The following is a 25,011-nucleotide window of genomic DNA, read 5'->3' on the forward strand; positions in this document are numbered from 1 at the left end:
TAAAAAGGTAAATACGATTTTTACTAGATTTAAATAAATACATAAAACTTGATTTAGATAAATAAAAATAAGAAAAGCAGTGTATTTATTTTATTTATTTATTTATTTAATATGGACATAGCAATAACATTGGACGAAGCAGATGCATTGTTTAAAGTGTTCAACACCTGTCCATAGGGGCTTTTACAACAGATAAAAACACATTGTTAAACAAAACAGGGCACATTTTACACATGGGAACAACTTTGGCCCGATTTAAGCCACTGTTTGAGCTCTCTGGTAAAGATGTTAATATTGTAATAATTAACTAAAATAATACTAAATAATAATAAAACTAAAATGTACAAACTTTTCAAAAGTAAAAAGCTTGTGCTTTTGTATGATATCACAATGATGCCATCTCATAGGTTTCTTGTCAAATATCTTAATTGCCTGTTTATATAGAGAAGTGACTGGTTTCAGAGTGGACGCTGATGTTTGTGACCATGCTGTAATACAGTATGACAAATGTGAAAAAACCATTGCATGCATAAACAATAAAGATGAATATACAGAAGATAAAGATAAAGATGTGACAACTCTCCTCTAATAAAACGAAAACAGTTCAGATTTGATTTGACTTTCCTGCAAACGTGGTTTACTTGACTTTGAAACTTCAGGTGTTTATCCAAAATTATGACCAAGTATTTCGTTTCATGAACCTCCTGAATGGGTTCATGGTCTAAATGAACCTCAAAGATGCTGTCGGGGGACCTCTGGTTGAAATATAAATAAAAAAATTCTGTGGTTTCATCATGCTAAGCAAATGAACAGAAGCACGAAAGTGTGAATCCCGATTTAATGAAGAATTATGAAAGTAAAAATTTTAATAGTTTGTTTTAGAGAGCAAATTCATTCTACAATAACCTTAGGATACTATTCTAATTTATTTTAAATATACACGTCACATTATAATAAACGCAAATTGTGTAGCCTATATATATCTCAGCCCAACGGCAAATGTCACAACCTGGGAATATTATATTAACTTGACAAAAAAGTTATTATTCTGTTTGATGTTTCCGGTATCGGAGAAGACTCCATTTCCCGTGATGCATCTCTTCAGCGCGGCACTGCAGCGGCACACGCGTCGCGTCGCTGATAACATCTCGCGCAATGGCTGCAGCTCTGTCTCGAGCGCTGAAATTACCGGGTAAGTCGAATATTAATCTTCAATAAGCGGTCGAATGAATGACAGTAATAACCCGCCGTTCAGATGCAGGGCGCGCGCTCGCGCTGCGTGTGTGTTTTGCTCGGTGACGTCAGTGATGTGATTATCACACGCATCTTCACTCCGTTATTCTGAATTCAGATGCGACATGCAGCTATGAGCGTTATCAGGCGTTTACACAGATCAACCTGCGCCGAGAACGTCAAAACCAGCGCGATCATATCATATTAAATTATTAAATTCGCGGCAGATCGGCACACAGAAAAGACTAACACCGACCACCGTACATGTGTACAGTACCATGGTGAATGCCTACGTCACGCGACCACTGTGTTTTTTGTAAAGAAACATCGTTTGCTATTTTCTCAAACAAGTGAATCTGTATATTGTCTTCAAAAATGTTTTAATTCTAATTACACTCTAAAAACCCAACAACCCAAGGGCTGGGTAAATAGGACAGAACACATGTTGGGTTAATTTTACCCAGCAAATTGGGTTGTTTATTTAACCCAGCATAGTTGATTAATTTTTACTACGGTATAATACTAGCTTTTCTTTTTTTTACTTTATATATGAAAGAATGTCAACTTCAGACCGCAGAAGTATGCTGTGACTCCATAGCCTGTCCATAAACAATCCGTGTGCAGTTCTGACAGCATATGTTAACATCATACGGATTTATATTCTGTATCTTTTTGAATAAAATCATAAAATGCCATGCAAGGCATCACACGAAAGGACAGATGTGACACTCGTGACTCACATCGCTCCCCTGTTTGTTGCTTTGCATAAAATAAACAATATACAGAACAATAACGTATTTATAGATAAAATAAAGTGTACACAAACCTGTATTTTACCGAAGACGCGCACCAATTTGACGGAGCTGCACTGCACTCTCCTGAAGAGAAAAGCCTGCGATAAATAACTCAATTCCTCAGTTGTTACGTCTGACCCAGGATCTGGGTAACACAAAAACTACCCAAACACTGGGTTGTTACGTCTGATCCAGGATCTGGGTTACACAAAAACTTACCAAACACTGGGTTGTTACGTCTGATCCAGGATCTGGGTAACACAAAAACTTACCAAACACTGGGTTGTTACGTCTGATCCAGGATCTGGGTAACACAAAAACTTACCAAACACTGGGTTGTTACGTCTGATCCAGGATCTGGGTTACACAAAAACTTACCAAACACTGGGTTGTTACGTCTGATCCAGGATCTGGGTAACACAAAAACTTACCAAACACTGGGTTGTTACGTCTGACCCAGGATCTGGGTTACACAAAAACTTACCAAACACTGGGTTGTTACGTCTGATCCAGGATCTGGGTTACACAAAAACTTACCAAACACTGGGTTGTTACGTCTGATCCAGGATCTGGGTAACACAAAAACTTACCAAACACTGGGTTGTTACGTCTGATCCAGGATCTGGGTAACACAAAAACTTACCAAACACTGGGTTGTTACGTCTGACCCAGGATCTGGGTTACACAAAAACTTACCAAACACTGGGTTGTTACGTCTGATCCAGGATCTGGGTTACACAAAAACTACTCAAACACAGGGTTGTTACGTCTGATCCAGGATCTGGGTTACACAAAAACTACTCAAACACTGGGTTGTTACGTCTGACCCAGGATCTGGGTAACACAAAAACTACTCAAACACTGGGTTGTTACGTCTGATCCAGGATCTGGGTAACACAAAAACTACTCAAACACTGGGTTGTTACGTCTGATCCAGGATCTGGGTAACACAAAAACTTACCAAACACTGGGTTGTTACGTCTGATCCAGGATCTGGGTAACACAAAAACTACCCAAACTGGGTTGTTACGTCTGACCCAGGATCTGGGTAACACAAAAACTACCCAAACACTGGGTTGTTACGTCTGATCCAGGATCTGGGTAACACAAAAACTACCCAAACACTGGGTTGTTACGTCTGACCCAGGATCTGGGCTACTCAAAAACTATCCAAACACTGGGTTGTTACGTCTGATCCAGGATCTGGGTAACACAAAAACTACTCAAACACTGGGTTGTTACGTCTGACCCAGGATCTGGGCTACTCAAAAACTATCCAAACACTGGGTTGTTACGTCTGATCCAGGATCTGGGTAACACAAAAACTTACCAAACACTGGGTTGTTACGTCTGATCCAGGATCTGGGTAACACAAAAACTTACCAAACACTGGGTTGTTACGTCTGACCCAGGATCTGGGTTACACAAAAACTTACCAAACACTGGGTTGTTACGTCTGATCCAGGATCTGGGTTACACAAAAACTACTCAAACACTGGGTTGTTACGTCTGATCCAGGATCTGGGTTACACAAAAACTACTCAAACACTGGGTTGTTACGTCTGATCCAGGATCTGGGTAACACAAAAACTTACCAAACACTGGGTTGTTACGTCTGATCCAGGATCTGGGTAACACAAAAACTACCCAAACTGGGTTGTTACGTCTGACCCAGGATCTGGGTAACACAAAAACTACCCAAACACTGGGTTGTTACGTCTGATCCAGGATCTGGGTAACACAAAAACTACCCAAACACTGGGTTGTTACGTCTGACCCAGGATCTGGGCTACTCAAAAACTATCCAAACACTGGGTTGTTACGTCTGATCCAGGATCTGGGTAACACAAAAACTTACCAAACACTGGGTTGTTACGTCTGATCCAGGATCTGGGTAACACAAAAACTTACCAAACACTGGGTTGTTACGTCTGACCCAGGATCTGGGTTACACAAAAACTTACCAAACACTGGGTTGTTACGTCTGATCCAGGATCTGGGTTACACAAAAACTACTCAAACACTGGGTTGTTACGTCTGATCCAGGATCTGGGTTACACAAAAACTACTCAAACACTGGGTTGTTACGTCTGATCCAGGATCTGGGTAACACAAAAACTTACCAAACACTGGGTTGTTACGTCTGATCCAGGATCTGGGTAACACAAAAACTACCCAAACTGGGTTGTTACGTCTGACCCAGGATCTGGGTAACACAAAAACTACTCAAACACTGGGTTGTTACGTCTGATCCAGGATCTGGGTAACACAAAAACTTACCAAACACTGGGTTGTTACGTCTGATCCAGGATCTGGGTAACACAAAAACTTACCAAACACTGGGTTGTTACGTCTGACCCAGGAACTGGGTTACACAAAAACTACCCAAACTGGGTTGTTACGTCTGACCCAGGATCTGGGTAACACAAAAACTACTCAAACACTGGGTTGTTACGTCTGATCCAGGATCTGGGTAACACAAAAACTTACCAAACACTGGGTTGTTACGTCTGACCCAGGATCTGGGTAACACAAAAACTTACCAAACACTGGGTTGTTACGTCTGACCCAGGAACTGGGTTACACAAAAACTACCCAAACTGGGTTGTTACGTCTGACCCAGGATCTGGGTAACACAAAAACTACTCAAACACTGGGTTGTTACGTCTGATCCAGGATCTGGGTAACACAAAAACTTACCAAACACTGGGTTGTTACGTCTGATCCAGGATCTGGGTAACACAAAAACTTACCAAACACTGGGTTGTTACGTCTGATCCAGGATCTGGGTAACACAAAAACTTACCAAACACTGGGTTGTTACGTCTGATCCAGGATCTGGGTTACACAAAAACTACTCAAACACTGGGTTGTTACGTCTGATCCAGGATCTGGGTTACACAAAAACTACCCAAACACTGGGTTGTTACGTCTGATCCAGGATCTGGGTAACACAAAAACTTACCAAACACTGGGTTGTTACGTCTGATCCAGGATCTGTGTAAAACAAAAACTACCCAAACACTGGGTTGTTACGTCTGATCCAGGATCTGAGTAACACAAAAACTTACCAAACACTGGGTTGTTACGTCTGATCCAGGATCTGTGTAAAACAAAAACTACCCAAACACTGGGTTGTTACGTCTGACCCAGGATCTGGGTAACACAAAAACTACCCAAACACTGGGTTGTTACGTCTGATCCAGGATCTGAGTAACACAAAAACTTACCAAACACTGGGTTGTTACGTCTGATCCAGGATCTGTGTAAAACAAAAACTACCCAAACACTGGGTTGTTACGTCTGACCCAGGAACTGGGTAACACAAAAACTTACCAAACACTGGGTTGTTACGTCTGATCCAGGATCTGGGTAACACAAAAACTTACCAAACACTGGGTTGTTACGTCTGATCCAGGATCTGGGTAACACAAAAACTTACCAAACACTGGGTTGTTACGTCTGATCCAGGATCTGGGTTACACAAAAACTACTCAAACACTGGGTTGTTACGTCTGATCCAGGATCTGGGTTACACAAAAACTACCCAAACACTGGGTTGTTACGTCTGATCCAGGATCTGGGTAACACAAAAACTTACCAAACACTGGGTTGTTACGTCTGATCCAGGATCTGTGTAAAACAAAAACTACCCAAACACTGGGTTGTTACGTCTGACCCAGGAACTGGGTTACACAAAAACTACCCAAACTGGGTTGTTACGTCTGACCCAGGATCTGGGTAACACAAAAACTACTCAAACACTGGGTTGTTACGTCTGATCCAGGATCTGGGTAACACAAAAACTTACCAAACACTGGGTTGTTACGTCTGACCCAGGAACTGGGTTACACAAAAACTACCCAAACTGGGTTGTTACGTCTGATCCAGGATCTGGGTAACACAAAAACTTACCAAACACTGGGTTGTTACGTCTGATCCAGGATCTGGGTAACACAAAAACTTACCAAACACTGGGTTGTTACGTCTGATCCAGGATCTGGGTAACACAAAAACTTACCAAACACTGGGTTGTTACGTCTGATCCAGGATCTGGGTAACACAAAAACTTACCAAACACTGGGTTGTTACGTCTGATCCAGGATCTGGGTTACACAAAAACTACTCAAACACTGGGTTGTTACGTCTGATCCAGGATCTGGGTTACACAAAAACTACCCAAACACTGGGTTGTTACGTCTGATCCAGGATCTGGGTAACACAAAAACTTACCAAACACTGGGTTGTTACGTCTGATCCAGGATCTGTGTAAAACAAAAACTACCCAAACACTGGGTTGTTACGTCTGACCCAGGATCTGAGTAACACAAAAACTACCCAAACACTGGGTTGTTACGTCTGACCCAGGATCTGAGTAACACAAAAACTACCCAAACACTGGGTTGTTACGTCTGACCCAGGATCTGAGTAACACAAAAACTACCCAAACACTGGGTTGTTACGTCTGACCCAGGATCTGTGTAAAACAAAAACTACCCAAACACTGGGTTGTTACGTCTGACCCAGGATCTGAGTAACACAAAAACTACCCAAACACTGGGTTGTTACGTCTGACCCAGGATCTGTGTAAAACAAAAACTACCCAAACACTGGGTTGTTACGTCTGACCCAGGATCTGTGTAAAACAAAAACTACCCAAACACTGGGTTGTTACGTCTGACCCAGGATCTGGGTTACACAAAAACTACCCAAACACTGGGTTGTTACGCCTGACCCAGGATCTGAGTAACACAAAAACTACCCAAACACTGGGTTGTTACGTCTGACCCAGGATCTGTGTAAAACAAAAACTACCCAAACACTGGGTTGTTACGTCTGACCCAGGATCTGAGTAACACAAAAACTACTCAAACACAGGGTTGTTACGTCTGACCCAGGATCTGTGTAAAACAAAAACTACCCAAACACTGGGTTGTTACGTCTGACCCAGGATCTGGGTTACACAAAAACTACCCAAACACTGAAAAAGAACCGCAAAAATGACTCAAAAGGCTCAACCCAAGGATTTGGGTAGAGAAAATAACCCAAGCTTAAGAAGTGTTAAACTGTTTAAATCCCTGATCATGCAGGTAAGAAGGGCTCGGACCTGGGCGAGTACGACCCGCTGACGCAGGCGGACAGTGAAGATGAGACGGAGGACGACGATCTGGTCCTGAACTATCCTCGTAACGGCCTGAGCCCGGCGGCGGCCGACCCGCGGGACGAGGAGGAGGAGTTTGAGGAGGAGGGGGAGTGGCCTCAGAGAGAGGGGGCGGGGCCTGATGTGGAGGTGGGCGGATCCTGTGAGGGGAAGGATGGGTGTATGAACAAGGCGATTTGGACGGCATCGTTCCTGCTGCCGCTGGGCTGTACGGCGCTGGTGGTGCTGATGTGTGCGTTTCTCCTGCCCTGCCCAGAGGGGGCGCCACACCTCACGCACTGGCAGCGAGCGCTCGGAGACGCCAGCGGTGAGTGATCACGCTACACCTCGTCAACACTTCAGCTCGTTAACCTGCAGACTCAACATGTGCTCTTCCTCTCAGGCGTGGCCTCGCCTCCGCTGGCGCTGTGGGATGTGGACGGAGACGGGCTGGAGGACGTTCTGATTGGCGTCACCAGCATCTCTAACGACACGCAGCCAATCAGCACGCAGAGCAAAGGTGAGCGGACGAATGACGGAAAGCGGAAAACTCCCCATTACAGTAGAAGAGAGCGCAGCAGTCGGTTAAGGAAGTTAAATCTCTAAAAACTAGAGTGATAACGGTAACAATTACTATTACGATAACTGTAACGAAAAGCAATGAGAACCGTTACGATAACGGTAACGATAATTATAATGTTAATTGTAATGATATCTAATGATAACTGTCTCTATAACTATAATAAGAAATGTTACACAAAGTGTAACGATACCTATAATGAAGTCTTTAACTATAACCAGAACAATTACTATAATAACTTATAACGATAAATGTTACAATAACTGTAACGATAACTATTATGAAAACTATAACAGTAACAAGTACTAAAATGATAATAACAGTAACAATAACTATAATGATAAATGTTACGCTACCTGTAACGATAATTAGAACAGTATCAAGTACTATAATGAAAACTGTAACAACAAGTAACAAAAACTATAATGCTAAATGTAACAATAACTATAATGAAAACTATAATGGTAACAATAACCGTAATGTTAACTGTAATGATGTCTATAACGATAACTTAAACGATAACAACAATGAAAATTGTAACGATAACTTAAATAATAACTATGATAAGTATAATGATAAATGTAACGCTAATTGTCATGAAATCTGTAACGGTAACAATGACAGTAATGGTAACTGTAATAAAAACTAACGATAACGGTAACAACTACTGTAAAGATGATGAACAGGAGAATACTGGCGTAACTGTGGGCGGGCACTAATGCGCTCTCTTCCAGTAGAGTGGGTAATGCGGCAGTGGCTGGTCCAATCAGAGTGCTCCGTGTGTATGTGTGTGTGTGTGTGTGCAGAGTTCAGCGTGTGGGCGGTCAGCGGGGTCAGTGGGCAGCTGCTGTGGACGAGACCCCTCAGGGAGCCGCTGTTCTCCGTTCAGTGTGGACTGCAGACAGGAAGTGCTGATCCGCAGACAGGAAGTGCTGATCCGCCGGGAAGGAAACAGGAATCCTCCGCCTGCGTCCTGATCAGCTCGGGTCACATCATCGCTGTTAACGCCTCCACAGGTCTCTCTCACACACACTCGCTCATGACAGCTGAACACGTGTGTGTGTGTGTGTGTGTGTGTTGATTATCAGTGTGTGTTTCAGGCCACACGTGGTGGACGGCAGCCGTCAGTGACGTCGAGTCTCACGCGGTTCTGCTGCCGGATCTGGACAGAGACGCGTTTCCAGACCTGCTGATCGCAACACTACCAACAGACCAGGTGACCTCACACACACACACACACACACACACACACACACACACTCTCACACACACACTCTCACACACACACACACACTCACAGAGACGCGTTTCCAGACCTGCTGATCGCAACTCTACCAACAGACCAGGTGACCTCACACACACACTCACACACACGTCCTCATCTTCATCATCTTCTGTCCTCAGGTGTCTGATCTGGCTCTGGTCAGACACACACACACACACACACACACACACACGTCTTCATCTTCATCATCTTCTGTCCTCAGGTGTCTGATCTGGCTCTGGTCTTGATCTCCGGCCGGGCCGGAGCTCTGATTGGCCGGCCGGTGAACTTTAACCTCACGGCTCAGGGGAAGCTGATTGGTCCGCTGCTGCACGAGACGCGGGCGGGGGCCTATTACGTGCTGTTCGGCCTGGGTGAGTCTCGTTCCCGCCGGATCACGGGATCACAGCTGTCGTAGAGGAGGGAGGAAACATGGACAACCGAAGTCAGAGTTATTAGACTCTAAAAGCTGAAATGATCATAAACTAAGTTGAAATTGTGACTGAAAAAGTAAAAAAAAATACATAAAAAGTTAAAATTTTGAAAAAGTCAAAATAATGACTTAAATCCTAAATTTGAAGTCAAAACTGACATACTAAGGTGAAATTATGATAAAAAAAAGTCTTCATTTCATCTTTTTGTCTCAATTTGACTTTATAATGTGATAATTGTGGCAACGACATGACTTGTGTAATAACTACATGACGTGTGTGTGTGTGTGTGTGTGTGTGTGTGTGCGCTCAGGCACGGTGGAGGGCGTCTCTCTCAGCCTGATTTACAGTCAGGCCACAGGCAGGAGCGCCTCGGCTCGGGTCCTCCAGAAGGAGCCCAGCTGGGAGCGTCTGAGGAAGAGCAACTCGTCACGGCTCATTCACATCAGCAGGTGGAGTTCACACACACACACACACACACTGACCCCTGACCTCATGTGAACATGTGGACAGCTAGAATATTGTGAGTTAATCCTCTGGATTCGTGATGTTGTTAGAATCGGTGATTCGCTCAGCTGTTACTGGGTCATGTGACAGGACTCCTGTATATCGTCGCTGTCCGATGAAAACCGCGTATGTCCATTTTGCCGATTTTGAGATTTTTCGACGGATAGAATGTCCAGGTTCATTTCCGTATACAGTATGCTTCACATATCTAAATGACCAATGAAAAGTTGTGAAATCATGTCATCTGATTTCCACGTATATCCATTTGGTGTCAAAGCTGTCAATCACGCCGCGTATCTCCCGCTCTGTGGAGGCATCTCGCCGGTCTAAGCGTTTCTGGAAGCTCAGCATTGGATAGCCGAATAACTCTGTGAGGTAAAGTATCAGCAAACGTTTGTTTTTGACAACTGTTCAAGTTCATTATATATTCGCAATATATTCACAACTGTTATTTACCGGTAAATGGTCTAGACGAAGTAATTGTCACTGTTTATTGTGGAGATGTTAACGCACGGGTCTGTTAACTTAAGCAGTATACTTTTAAGGTAGTCTAATATTTTTTCTGACTAATAAATTACTGACACAGTAAAGGGTCAATTTAAATAAAGAAAAAAACTAAATTTAAAAAAAAGAAAAAATGAAATTTAATAAAGAAAAAACGAAATTTAAATAAATAAAAATGACATTTAAATAAAGAAAAAACGAAAATTAAATAAAAGAAAAACCCGAAATTTAAATAAAGAAAAACGAAATTTAAATAAAGAAAAACGAAATTAAGTTAAATTAAAAACGAGATTAATTTAGATTGATAACGGCTAAAAAGGCTATAGCCAGTTGGGTCCATGTACTTTTTCGTTCATTCATTATTCTATTTCGGAATGAAAGATGAAATGTAAAAAAAAAAAAAAGGGTGCAGCTTGTTTTTTGTTTTGTTTTTTGTTTAAAAGAAAAAAACAGAAATGGCTGTATTTTTTTTTTTTTTTGTACATAGCAACTTTGTTATGATTTTAGTATCATGATTAATAAATGCACGCACAATTATCCGTGAACTTGATTTGAAGCCTTTCAACTTGTTTGTGCAAAATTCAGAATTAAATGAATGTGCAGCAATTTGTACAAATAGAGTCTGTAGGTCGACTATACTGTTGAAAGTATGAAAAGTGAACAGCACGAGTAATAGGATGCACAATTTGAGACGGGTCAGACATGATTTTGACCACTTCATTAAGTTTTGTTTTGTGAATTTTGAAAGTGAATTTCGTTTTGTATAAATTGTATCTTAATTTTAATAAATTTTTCATCAACCAATTGCCTGTAGTGGATTTAATATATAGGAAGCAAATATATAGCAGACAATATAATCATGGAGGCGCCCGCGCGGTCACTTGCATTGCACGTTAAGCGCATCTCATCTTAACTTAACGAAACTCAGTCAGTGTATGCCTAGCACAGACATGAGAATGACATCCAATACACAAAGCTTGAAAATTCTTTAAACGAAATAATTCAAAACGAAAAGAAAAAGGCTACTCTCTGATTGTGTATGATTAGATCATAGCCTAGCCTATTTTGTGAATTGTTCATTCCCGGTTGGCATTGGCACACATTTTGCTGCCCTTACAAAAGTGCCGCTCTAGGCAATTGCCTAATAAACTGAGCGTAGCCTATTCATCTGTCAATATGAAACGCGACTTGGCCATTCTAATTAATGATCGGAAGAACGCGTATCGACCACCGTTACTGTAAAATATGCACGTAGGCCTATGTCCATTTAAACTCGATTTTGGTCAAATGTGGACTATATCATTACACTGGCAAGAATATGGTTACATTTAAAGATGCCATACCAAGTATGACAACGCTACGTTCAACTGCTTTTGAAATTACGGTGTTTTTTTCACTTCCTGAAAAGTAACCGTTTTGGACATACGTGAGTTTCATCGGGCAGCGACGATATATACGTTAGTATTGGCTAGCGTTTATCCAGCTAATGCGTGTCCTGGTTAGAACAGACCTTGTCTTCACTCTAGGTTTGGGTGTTAATGCGATATGTTGTGAGGATATGTCGGTCAGTGACCATGAGTGTGTCTTTTTTAATCTTTCTGCCATCGCTGACACAGAATCGTCTGACACAATCACACATTATTACACAAACACCTGTTGAGCAACGTATCTCTCAGGTTGACTCTTAATGTTATGGGTTGTAGCAATGATGCTGAGCTCTTAATGCGACTCTTAAGAGCTAGTCAACTCACAGCTGTTTTGGAGAATTTGGAGCTTCTCCTCTGGCCGACGAGCGAACAGTGTGTGATTATGATCCAGGCAGCATTACAGGATTTCGGTTTTTAAAATATATGCAAATTAGCGCATATTTAATTAGATATTGCCTAATTTGCATATTTAAACATTAAATTACAGAAAACTTGTAATACATTTTTTTCCTCATCTTAATGTAGGTAATCAACTGGGAAAGTTTCATGGTGATATCTGCTAGTTTTTACCCTATTCACCTGTAGTGTCTCGCCTTAAGGGCCGAGTGTGCTCGTTGTACCACGGCGATGGACTATTTTCTTTAATCTTCTTTAAGCGCAACGGAGCAACTGTGTCTAAAGTGCTGGAAAAGAGAGAGTTAAAAGTTTCTGTTGCAATATCGAGTTCTTCTAAGCTATCTGGGATGCTGAGATGATGAAACTGATCAGGAAGATTATTAATAAAGCAATCTTTAGTGGCAGAAGTGATAGGTCTAACATATTTCTAACACGGAGTCGGCTTTGCAGCCTTGGCTAAATGAAGTTTACACGAGACTAGATAATGATCTGAGATGTCATCACTCTGCTGCAGAATTTCAACGGCATCAACATCTATTCTGTGTGATAATATTAGATCTAGAGTATGATTACGACGATGAGTAGGTCCTGACACGTGTTGTCTAACTCCAGTAGAGTTCAGAATGTCTTTAAATGCCAATCCCAGTGCATCTTTTTTTCCATCTGTGTGTGTGTGTGTGTCAGTGAGCAGGTGGAGTTCCTGCTCCCCCTAGTGGCGGGTCGGTGCGCTCAGCACAGTAATCTGGACAGCGTGTCGGTGGTGAACTCGAGCCGCAGCGACTGGATGCTGGTGTGTGGAGCCGAGGGCCGCGTGTCCGTGCTGAGAGAGAACGACACACACACCGCCTGGAGCCACGGCCCCCCCGCCGCCATACACACGTCTGTACACTCGCTCATCTCGCACTCCTGCTAATGCTTCACATCTTATTTTCTCTTTCTCTGTTTAAGTTTAAAGTTGTTTTTAATTCGTTTTTGTTTTTTTATAGGTAGTTTTTATGTAGCTATTTTGAGATATTTTAGTAAATCTAAGGCTAGCTAATAAACATAAGTTTAAGTCTTTAATTTCAGTCAAGCTTTATTGTTTTAATGAGTTAATGTGTGTGTGTGTGCAGTCGACCGGCGTCGGGTCTCTTCAACGACGACAGTGTTCCTGATCTACTCATTCATCAGTCGGCCAATGGCGTCAGGAAGGTGCGCATCTCATTAGCATCTCATTAACACGCATGCACACGGCGAGCTGACTCTGTGCGATCCACAGGTGCAGATCCTCGACGGCGCTCGGGGGCGGAGCTTGTGGGAGGCGGGGTTTGTGTGTCCTCGGCTGGCGGTGGAGGATTCGTCGGTTCTCACCTCCTCCGGCCAATCCGTGTTCCTCTTCTGGGCGGGAGATCCGCTGTCGCCGGCGGCGAACGTCACCAAGGCAACCAGCCCGGCAGCCGAGCCGGTCCTCCGCAAGCTCTTCCTGCTGCACCCGTCCTATCCCACAATCCTCCTGCAGCTGAGCAGCACCACGGACACCGTCCTCACCGCGACAGGTGCGGCAGGCGCACCGATCAGACATGGGTGTCGCATAATTATCATGTCATTTGGTATTTTTAATTATCACCATCAGCTGGTTCATTTCTCTGTTTGTAACCGGGACTTTTATTTTGACACAGATGCACTGGAGCCATAGACTGCATGTAAAATGTGCGTAGTGTGCGTGATGTCACCCGTAGTGTTTCTGAAGCCCAAAGTGGGCGGAGCCGGCCGTCGCCATCTTGGCCACGCATCACTCGCGGATAAACCAAGATGTGCAGCGAGGCGGATTAGCTGAGGTGACGTTAACAGACAAACGGCTAGTATTCACATCAGCGGCAATCCACCTGTCAATCAAGTGGCCACGCCCTTAATTATGCACAACTTTAAGGCTTAATATCATTTAAACGGTTGAGTTATTATAACATTCACCCCCTCACAGTCGCCATGAAGGGCAACATTAGCTATATAGACCAACACCACCTTTAGCACCGGACTGTGAACGTGTGTTTATCTGCTGTGAAGTTGGGCGTTTTAACATGGGGGTTTATGGGTAATGACCCTCTTCTGCAGCCGGCCTCTAGTGGCCAGTGGATGAACTGCAGTTTAATCACTTCAGAGTCAGATTCAAGAGAGAGATCAAGAGCAAGACAGTGCATCCGTGTCAAAATAAAAGTCCCTGTTCAGGAAGTGTTTTTAGTGTAACATCACTGGTCACGTGGCTGTGAAAGCTGTGTGACGGTGTGTGTGTGTGTGTGTCGGCAGTGAGCTATCAGCCCCAGCAGAAGGACGCCTCCTACATCAGCGTCTCGTCTCGGCCCACGTCCGGCCGGCGTCCGGCTGAGCAGCTGCTGAAGAGCCTCAGTCTGAGAGCCGCCATCGCAGACGCGCAGATCCTGCAGCTGCCCGACGCCAGCAGAGACGCCCCGCCCAGCACGCCCTTCCACCTCAGCAAGTTCTTCAGGCGCCTGTCCTTCAAACAGGTCAGAGGTCACTGCACGGGTCAGGGGTCAGAGGTCACTGCACGGGTCAGGGGTCACTCCACAGGTCAGGGGTCACTCAACGGGTCAGGGGTCACTCCACAGGTCAGGGGTCACTCCACGGGTCAGAGGTCACTGCACGGGTCAGAGGTCACTGCACAGTTCAGGGGTCACTCCACAGGTCAGGGGTCACTCGACTGCTCAGGGGTCACTCGACTGCTCAGGGGTCACTCCACAGGTCAGGGGTCACTCGACTGCTCAGGGGTCACTCCACGGGTCAGGGGTCACTCGACTGCTCAGAGGTCACTGCACAGGTCAGGGGTCACTCGACTGCTCAGAGGTCACTGCACAGGTCAGGGGTCACTCAATAGATCATATGTTAGTCAACAGGTCAGGTCAAAATTGTCGCTCTTGATCATAAAATCCTCATATTAGAGTGATTTCTGAAGGATCATGTGACACTGAAGACTGGAGTAATGATGCTGAACATTCAGCTTTGATCACAGGAATAAATTACACTTTACTGTATATTCACATCTGATCTCGCTTCTGCAGGATATGAGCATGTGAAGATGATGAAGATGAAGACGAAGACGCCTGTAAATACTGGAACTGGTACCGCATTAACCCCGTCAGAGAAAGGGTCATGTGACACAGCTGCTGTTCATTGCTCCTCTATAATGATGATGACACTGATGAAGCCTGTGATGTTGTGTGTGTGTGTGTGTGTGTGGTTCCTCCTCGCTCTGGCCAGTGGAGTGAGTGTACGGCTGAGTGTGCTGTAGATATTTCTGCCTGTCTGTACAGTATTTATAGCAGCGAGACGCATTGATGATGACGATGTACATATGCTGGAGTAATAAACACGTTCACTCTGCTGGAGCGCTGATGAGTGGAAGTCAATGGGGTCCAATCTTCTTCAACACACACTCTCTGTATGTTCCACTCTTCAAACGAGATCCAGAAACTGTACAAATGCTTGTTTGTTTTCTTTTAATAAAATGTATTGCTATGCATTTAAAATTAGTTTAATATTCTATTTCCTTTAAAATTGAAGCTTAATAACATTTAGATTTTCTAAATAATGTTGAAACAACCACTTATGTCTGAGGTGTTACCAGTATTTGCAGTAAAATGATGGTTTGTTAATTAATAAATAAATAAATTACTTTACATTTCTTTTTCTTTTTTTTAAATAAATGTTTAATTGTTCATCTTGGCCCCTATTTTTGCCAAATAAGAATTGTTTCTTCTTTTTTTTTTTTTTTTTTTTTATATACATCTCTTACATTGATATTTGTTCAAGATATTGAACACATTATGATCAGAAAGACTCTGTGGTAGAAATTCATTCAAAATGCAATTATATAGATGCAATTATATAATGCAATTAATTGACCCTAATTGGATTCAATACAATTCCTCAAAAATCACACTATGAAAAACAATAAAGATTCAGGTACAAACTGTAAACTTTTAATTTCAACATTTGTCAAATATTCCAAAAATTATATATCTGAAGATATGATTTAATGAAAATGTTTTTTAACCATTTTTTAAAACTTTTGTTTTGACAAAATTTGAATATACATTATATATATATATTTTTTGCTTAGAACATCATAACTGAACAATTAATCAATTAATCTGAGCTAATTTTTCCTGCAGTCTATGTCGAAGTCTCAAGATATTTCAGATATCTTGAATATATCAATGAGAGCTTATTTTACTATCTGTGTCTGTCAAAGATTTTCATTTGTAATTTGCAATTAATTCTGAACACCATGATTTAGCTTTTTCAAGTGTGTTTGGTTTGGGTTAGAGCACTTTTAGATACAAGGATTGTGGGAAATGCAGTTCATGAAGTAATGGTGACGGTATGGGGAAGAGACCTCTAGTGGACACCCGGGTTACACAAATCAGACACTGTGACACAAACGTAATAGTAATTTTGTTTGTATATGTCAAAAAAAAAACACCAGCATGTTGAAACTTTGCATGCATGTTCATGATGATAAATGCGAAAAAAGTCACAAAATATCAAGAAAAAAACATAGGTTAACCAGTATTTCCAACAACTAGAAAATCTAAACGGGTCAAATTGACCCGCAATATAACACAAGGGTTAAACACTTCAGAGACGTCTGAAACTGCATTGATTTGGACTTAAAGGCGATGGTCACCAATGAAGTCCCGCTACACTAGAGTTAACTTACACGTTACACTAGAGTTAACTTACCCGCTACACTAGAGTTAACTTACCCGTTACACTAGAGTTAACTTACACGTTACACTAGAGTTAACTTACCCGCTACACTAGAGTTAACTTACCCGCTACACTAGAGTTAACTTACCCGCTACACTAGAGTTAACTTACACGTTACACTAGAGTTAACTTACCCGCTACACTAGAGTTAACTTACCCGTTACACTAGAGTTAACTTACCCGCTACACTAGAGTTAACTTACCCGTTACACTAGAGTTAACTTACCCGCTACACTAGAGTTAACTTACCCGCTACACTAGAGTTAACTTACACGTTACACTAGAGTTAACTTACCCGCTACACTAGAGTTAACTTACCCGCTACACTAGAGTTAACTTACCCGCTACACTAGAGTTAACTTACACGTTACACTAGAGTTAACTTACCCGCTACACTAGAGTTAACTTACCCATTAAACTTACCCGCTACACTAGAGTTAACTTACCCGCTACACTAGAGTTAACTTACCCGTTACACTAGAGTTAACTTACCCGTTACACTAGAGTTAACTTACCCATTAAACTTACCCGCTACACTAGAGTTAACTTACCCGCTACACTAGAGTTAACTTACCCGTTACACTAGAGTTAACTTACCCTTTAAACTTACCCGCTACACTAGAGTTCCTGAGCCTGGAAACAGCAGCAACATGTCGAGTCACGCACTGCGTTATGCAATATTTCATAACCATGCAAACAATTTACTATATGTGTGTGTGTGTGTGTGTGTGTGTGTGTGTGTGAGTGAGTGAGTAAAACGCTTATGTCGACACTGTTTTTCAGCTGTTTTTCAGCGCTAGTTTCAGCACGCACACACACAAACACACACACTCACTCTCACACACACACACTCACACTCTCTCTCTCTCTCTCTCACACACACGTACACACAAACACACACACTCACACACACTCTCTCTCTCTCTCTCTCTCACACACACACACACTCTCTCTCTCTCTCACACAGACACACACACACACACACACTCTCTCTCTCTCTCTCACACACACACAGCTCTCTCTCACACACACACACACACACACACACACACACACACACACATGTACACACTCATCTGTCAGTCATCCGCGGGTGATCATGTCGGGTCGTGTTTCTCTCTCTCTCTCTCACACACACACACACACACACACACTCATCTGTCAGTCGTCCGCGGGTGATCATGTCGGCTCGTCGGGTCGTGTCTCTCTCGGTCGGTTGTTTGGTTCCTCGCGCTCGGCTCGTTCAGTCTCAGCCGCACCGGACCGCAGTGAGGACTACCAGAGGCGCCATCCTGCCCAAACCCAAGAAAGTGCGTGAGTAACGTCATCAATCGATCACACACACACAGAAAGAGAGAGAGAGAGAGAGAGAGAGAGAGAGAGAGAGAGAGAGAGAGAGAGAGAGATATCAGTTCAATAACACACACACACACACACACAACGCGATTGCTGATCATAAGCAGGGAAGCTCGCAGTCAGGTCAGATCTACACACCGGACTGAAGAATTGCCGTAAACATGAACGAGACGAGACCCGTCAAATGGGCGCGCACGCGGGTCTTTAATAGTAGCAACGTAATATATGCTGAACTACTGATTATAATTCACGTCGTGTCTATTAGAGGCGAGTCTGATGAAGACCGAGTGCGGGTCCAACGTTTTTGTTTCATCGGTAAATTTAATTTATACCCATCTCATTTTTGGTTCCGGGAAACCTGTTTATTTGACATATTCTCCCGCGTCCCGTTATAAGCGGCATGGAAGCCGGATGAATGGACGTCAGTCACTACAAATCTTGTTTTGAACTATTGTTTAATCAAATAATACGAGCACATAAACCTCCTTATGAAGCATTACATCAGATTTGATCCATACGATTGGCTACCACTGATTTTACGTTTTGCGCACAACATTTACTTCTTCAACCAAACACTGATTTTTTTTATTTTTTTTTATATGAAATTTATTCACAGACATTACAACGTGATAACTATAGGATAACAATACATTAATTTCTTACTACTGAATTAAGCAGGATCTCTCTTTTGGTCAAATTAGCTGTCGAATCTCTCTGAAATCTACTTAAGTATATTTATACGAGTAGTAGTATATATATATATATATATATATAAAATATAAATTATATGTAATTATTCAATAAAGAAGTCGATGTCAGTCAGAACAAAACAACAGTTAATTTTTAAATTACGCGAGTGCGCGCTTTCTCTGGAAGAGAAGTAGCGCGTGCTGGAGAAGCGCGTGCAGATCGGGGGCGCGCAGTAAAGAAAGTATTTATGATCTGCATGCTTTCCATACTACGCTTATCTTGGCTTAATATTTTTAACTATAAAATTGTATTTACCTGAAAAATAGAATACGTATTTTATTTACTGATCTAATCCAGAGTAATAAATAAAAATATACTTTATAAAAAATGACATTTCAGCAGAGCATATGGTTATACAAGTAAAACCTAAAAATAACCTGGAGAGAACGTTCAAAAAAGAACCCACACGTTCCTATAAACGTTCTTACTTGGTAATAAATTAGGTGTGTGTGTAGTTCACCTGTAGAATGAAGGACGTCACGTGGTGCGAGTCTTCCTCGATCTTCATGAGAGTAATGATTCAGCACACGAACACAGCTGCACACAGGCTGAGTGTGTAATGGTGTGTGTGTGTGTGTGTGTGCAGACGGCGTTCGGCCTGGTCCGCATCATGATGGTGGTGGCCCCGTTCCTGTACGTCGGGACTCAGATCAGCAAGAGCTTCGCCGCTCTACTGGAGGAACACGATATCTTCGTGCCCGAGGACGACGAGGATTACGACTGAGTGTGTGTGTGTGTGTGTGTATGTGTGTGTGTGTTTCTTCACCCGATCAACACTGGAGGAGGATCTGTGTGTGAATCACACACACTCATCATTCGTCTGTCTGGGACACTCATGAACGGTTTACACTCGAGACATAGCGATGCTGAATTACTGATTCTGCTGAACAAGGATCTATAATAGAGATATGTATACACACACACGCAAACGTTTGAGTGAATGATTCAATGTGTCGACTCTGAACGAGGATCTGCTAATGTAACAGATTCTGCTTCAAGTAAATGCTGTTGTTTGAACTTTCTCTTCATCACAGAATCCTGTAAAATAAAGTGTATCAGTTCCCACAGGAACATGAGCACTGCAGGTGTGTCGGCACGTTACAGCTGTGTGTGTCCAGTCCCTACACACTATGAAAATGAAAAAGGAATAGACCAATCACAACACACTATGCAAATGAAAAATGATTAAACCAATCACAACTCACTATGCAAATGAAGGGATAGACCAATCCCTACACACTGCAAATGAAAAAGGAATAGACCAATCACAATGTACTATGCAAATGAAGGGATAGACCAATCACACACACACTCTCTGAATGCAGGAGAGTTCATCATAACGCCCCTCTCTCATCACGCCGTGATAACTCCTCTAGCCTCATCATGACACTGATGATGACACTGATGATGACACTGATGATATAACTCCTCTAGCCTCATCATGACACTGCTCAGTCCAACTGATGGCCAGAAGAAACACTGGAATGAGTTTATAGCTCAAATATAAGAGTAAATATCAGCATAATCCACTGACGGATGATATATAACACACACACAGACTGGAGGGTTTCAGCACGAGTGTATTTACAGTACAGAAGCAGAAATGACAGCACACATTAGGGGTCAAAGGTCAAGGGTCGTGTCCATGGTAGAATTTGGAGAGGAAGTCTGTGGGACGCGGCGCCTCGGTCTCGTGGAAGAAGCGCATGATGTGAGTCTTCTGCTTCCACACGTTGATGGTTTCCTCCAGCTCCATCTTGCCCTGAAACACACACACACACAGAGGTCATCACACACACACACACACACACACACACTAACAGCAGGCGTGTGTGTTCCTCACCTTGATGACCAGCATGTCGATGACCCGAGGGTCCGTCACGTGACTGTTCCTGTCGAACATCTCTCGCACCTTATCCCGGCCCTGACGCGCACTGATGTCCAGCTGGAACGTGTGCACTGAAACACACACACACACACACACACACACACACAGGTTAGCGAGCGAATCCTTCAGCTCACGAACATGACTCATTCGATTCACTTCAGTGCCTGACTGAAGCATCACACACACAGGTTAGCAAGCAAATCTTTCTGACTCACTCGATTCACGTCAGTGACTGACTGAAACATCACTCACTCACACACACACGCACACACACGCGAGCGAATCCTTCCAACTCATTCGATTCACTTCTGTGACTAACGGGTCAGAACATCAACACACACCAGTCTCGTGAACGATTGAATGTTTGGAGGATCTGCTGACTGAATCACAGAGTCACTGAATCACTGAGTCGTTCGGTTCAGTTCAGTATGTGAAACTTCAACAAACAGAGAAAGAGGATCGATAAAATTACTAATAATAATCATAAACAACATTTACTGAAACTCGCGTTTATTCAAGCGTATGATACATTAATTCATGAGCTTAATAATATTAGGGAAAGCTGTGATAGCACATAAACACTGTGTTATTTTACTACTATTATTAAAAATGGGATAATTAGCCTCGTTTCCGTGGCAGAATGAATCACTGAACGAATCTTTTCGGTGAACAGATTAAAAAGCTCGTTCCTGTCAGAGATATAATAGCTATAACACTAATATATATAATAATATATAAGAGTGGTGGTTTCACATCGACCCTTCAGCTCGTTTAAACACACAGAGGGGTTACATCATAGAAACAGTGCATGTTTAACAGTCAGACCGAGTGTTTCTGCAGTTGTGTGTGTAGTTTGTAGTGTAACTGTGAGCATTTCTCTGTATATTCGTGTGTTTGTGACCTTGACGCGCGTCTGAGTGTGTGTGTGTGTGTGTCTCGCGGTGCGAGCGCGCTCAGTACCTGCGTTGGGCACCTCCCGGTACCAGGCCCGGTACAGCTCCCGAACCCTGCGCTTGGCCTCGTCCAGGTCCCGGCTGAAGATCGGCCTCACGACTTTAGCGGCCGCGGAGGCTGTTCGGGTCGCCGAGCTCGCCGCCATCTTGCGCCTCTGCTGCTCTGCTCTGCGCATGCGCCGCGGCCGCCAATCAAACACACGCCGCGGGACTGCGCACGCGCACACACACACGTGCGTCTGTTTTATTTTTTATTTAACTTCTGTCATCACTTTAGGACTCGGGTGATGCGAATCTCCCTTTGACCAATTTTTAAGTCATAAAATCGACTTTTCATCTCATAAATATGACAAAAACTAGATGTTAATTCACCGTCCTCCCCAACAACTGTCCTGGAAAACCTGCTAACACGCGGAAGACTCGTTTCATGTGAATTTAAAGTGTGATTTATTCATTTTTCATCAGACCTTGTCACTCTTGAAACTGAAATGCACACACACACACACACACACTGACTGGATCTGCCCTAACGGGTCAATTTGACTCCTATAGGAATTAATGGGAAACTATAGGAATTAATGTTTTTTTTTTTTTTTTTTTTGTCAAAAACAAGTATAATATTAATATATAGTATTTTACTAATATATATAATGCTTTATAAAATACAGATAAAGAAGCTTTACAGTGATAACAGGAAAATGATTCAATAAAGGGAACAGAGTTGAATTCTGCTGTAAAGCATCTTCTAAAATGAGAATAGTGTCGTTGTTCAGCTGAAGTCAGTTCAGTTGTAAAGACATTAATTTATTAAATTAGTTCATTTCATCTAAAAAGCAGCTCTAGAAAACAGTGATGTCATCATCAGCTCAGTCAGATCAATATAATATCCCTGAATTGAAGAGGCAATGCTTGTTTTTCCCCACAAATCAATCAGAGAGTATGTAGTCGACATAACACAGATATGAAGTGCTTAGATTTGAACATTTACAATGCAGAACAAATCACAAGTTTTGCATCATCACAACAATATATATGGGTGGGACACATATAAGCCTGAAAAAAGTTTTTATTTTTTACTTCAAATATTAGGCATAAAAAATATTGAGTTGTGTTGTACTGACTCTTGCATTTCCCACAATATATGTGGTCTTTTAGATTTTGTATTTGAAATTGGATTTATTCACCAATTTGTTGCATTCGTGCCTAAAATTGTCATATGGTGTGACATAAAAGTTATTCTATATAAAATGAAAATGGGATATACTCTCCCTAAGTAACTAACTTCAACATAAATTGTTTTCATTACTATCTTAAGATTTAACATTTCTTTTGTGCAGATTCATTAGATTTTGTATTGTTTTTCTAAATCATTATGCAAAGTAAGTCATTTCTCCTCAGCCTTTCCAGATATTTTAGATTAATTATGTTAAACCCAGTTATAAATCTATGAAAATGCTTGTGACTCTTGCTGATACTGTTTCTCTTGTGTTCCGTTGACTTTTTTATGATTTATAATTAAGAAAGTATTTTTACTGGTACAATTCTGAATGTCACACCAAATTATATAGTGTCACGCTATATGATGAACTGCACCACTCCACAATTTGTCAATGCAAAAAACTGTATTTTATTTGCATTCAACTAATTCAATTCAGTTAACATTAATCAAAACATTAATCAAAAACTTTTAAAATTATAAGAAACTCTTAAATATGAGTAAATTAAACACCATCTCACTTCAAGAACATTAAATTAAGTATAAAATTTAAAAGAAATACATTAATTGTATAGGTAATTTAATGTTCACTATTAAACATTCACTATTATAATTGAATATGTTTTGAATAGTTATTTATTTATCATTAAAAAAGGTGTTTGTAATATTGTGACAAATATATCATATGGTGTGACTTAGAAAAACAGTCACACCATATGACACAGTGTCACACCATATGACGTTTTGTTCAGTTAAGCTAATCTCTTGGTTAACTAAAAACAGCTAGCTTATACTTAGCATGTAAATTGCCACATGGCAGGAATGATTTTTAAGAATTAATAAGTAAAATTCGTATATAAAAGTGTTTCATTTTTATGTAAATAATGTCACACCATAAGACACAAAACACTGACCACTAGTGAGCATATCAGATACAGAGCTTTTTCATTAAAAATTAAAAAGCCAGAACTCACCTCTTGACCTTGCAAACCACTCCAGAGATGGCACTGCAACTTCCTGGTTGAGTGTGGACCTCTTCATCATAATGATGTCCAAATTATTGCCCGTTCAAAATATAGATTGCAGTGTCACACCATATGATGCCCATTTTACGGACAAAATGTATTTGGCCAGAACTTGCTTTAAAATCATACACAGACATCAACACTTTCTGTGTCTGTTGAAATAGCCTAATTCTGTTACTTAAACTGTAAATCTATCAATTATTTATACTTTGCTGATATATATTGTCATATTAGTAAGGTCACACATATCCCGGACAGTCACACCACATGACAATTTTGATGTTAGATAAAAATTTGAAGTAGAGTCTTTATACACCAACTACTGCTATGGTATGCTGTAATAATATCTTGTCAGAGGAACAACATGAAGATACATATTTTTAAAAAAATACCCATTTTTATTAGGTTATGACATCATGGACAGGTAGAATTGCATGCCATGTCTCCCACCCACATACACATGCATTAATGATTGCAATCAAATCCATGACATCAAATTCAACATTAAAAATAAGGACAATAGAAGCTGTGAATTAATGCATAATATACAAAGTCAAACCGAACCAGTTTCTTTAAGATGCAGATGAAATGTTCGCAGTAAAGTGCAAGAAACATTATGATGATGATGATGATGATCAGGTCTTCATCCACTGCTGATGGACCTCAGTGATGAAGGGCTTTGATGAGAGAATCTCCTCACTCCTTCTGTCATCAGAATCAGACTTCACAGGCCCGTCTGGATCATGACACACTAGAAATCACAAACATACTGAGTTTATGGGA

At 41.7% G+C, this 25,011-nt stretch overlaps 3 protein-coding genes across 3 annotated transcripts; 2 read left to right on the top strand and 1 right to left on the bottom strand.

The window, feature by feature from the left end:
- Positions 1-1,074: 1,074 nt before the first annotated feature.
- Positions 1,075-15,949, top strand: fam234b (family with sequence similarity 234 member B). Its single transcript, XM_084124177.1, has 12 exons — positions 1,075-1,192; positions 7,118-7,495; positions 7,571-7,687; positions 8,554-8,763; positions 8,848-8,963; positions 9,235-9,385; positions 9,756-9,894; positions 12,961-13,155; positions 13,389-13,467; positions 13,535-13,811; positions 14,560-14,777; positions 15,330-15,949. Exons 1-12 carry the CDS (start codon positions 1,156-1,158, stop codon positions 15,342-15,344), a joined length of 1,932 nt encoding a protein of 643 aa, XP_083980303.1. The 5' UTR covers positions 1,075-1,155; the 3' UTR covers positions 15,345-15,949.
- A 1,902-nt stretch (positions 15,950-17,851) lies between these two features.
- On the top strand, positions 17,852-20,213 carry smdt1a (single-pass membrane protein with aspartate-rich tail 1a). The gene is made up of 2 exons (XM_084124181.1): positions 17,852-18,350; positions 19,733-20,213. The coding sequence occupies exons 1-2, from the start codon at positions 18,222-18,224 to the stop codon at positions 19,868-19,870; spliced, it is 267 nt and encodes an 88-aa protein (XP_083980307.1). The 5' UTR covers positions 17,852-18,221; the 3' UTR covers positions 19,871-20,213.
- A 495-nt stretch (positions 20,214-20,708) lies between these two features.
- On the bottom strand, positions 20,709-24,259 carry ndufa6 (NADH:ubiquinone oxidoreductase subunit A6). The gene is made up of 4 exons (XM_084124775.1): positions 24,178-24,259; positions 21,995-22,198; positions 20,990-21,105; positions 20,709-20,908 (listed from the first exon to the last, which is right to left on the bottom strand). Exons 1-4 carry the CDS (start codon positions 24,245-24,247, stop codon positions 20,777-20,779), a joined length of 522 nt encoding a protein of 173 aa, XP_083980901.1. The 5' UTR covers positions 24,248-24,259; the 3' UTR covers positions 20,709-20,776.
- Between the last annotated feature and the right edge of the window lie 752 nt (positions 24,260-25,011).

This window comes from Abramis brama (assembly GCF_963993115.1).
Source record: "Abramis brama genome assembly, chromosome: 1".
Classification (NCBI taxonomy): Eukaryota; Metazoa; Chordata; class Actinopteri; order Cypriniformes; family Leuciscidae; genus Abramis; species Abramis brama.

Bases quoted from the DNA above. Each gene is read 5' to 3' on its own strand.
- fam234b (XM_084124177.1), top strand. From the start codon at position 1,156: ATGGCTGCAGCTCTGTCTCGAGCGCTGAAATTACCGG. The intron at 7,688-8,553 runs GTGAGCGGACGA...GTGTGTGTGCAG, and splicing joins AATCAGCACGCAGAGCAAAG to AGTTCAGCGTGTGGGCGGTC. The intron at 8,964-9,234 runs GTGACCTCACAC...TTCTGTCCTCAG, and splicing joins CAACACTACCAACAGACCAG to GTGTCTGATCTGGCTCTGGT.
- smdt1a (XM_084124181.1), top strand. From the start codon at position 18,222: ATGTCGGCTCGTCGGGTCGTGTCTCTCTCGGTCGGTTGTTTGGTTCCT. The intron at 18,351-19,732 runs GTGCGTGAGTAA...GTGTGTGTGCAG, and splicing joins TCCTGCCCAAACCCAAGAAA to ACGGCGTTCGGCCTGGTCCG.
- ndufa6 (XM_084124775.1), bottom strand. From the start codon at position 24,247: ATGATGAAGAGGTCCACACTCAACCAGGAAGTTGCAGTGCCATCTCTG. The intron at 21,106-21,994 runs GTACTGAGCGCG...TGTGTGTTTCAG, and splicing joins CCGGGAGGTGCCCAACGCAG to TGCACACGTTCCAGCTGGAC. The intron at 20,909-20,989 runs GTGAGGAACACA...TGTGTGTTTCAG, and splicing joins TCGACATGCTGGTCATCAAG to GGCAAGATGGAGCTGGAGGA.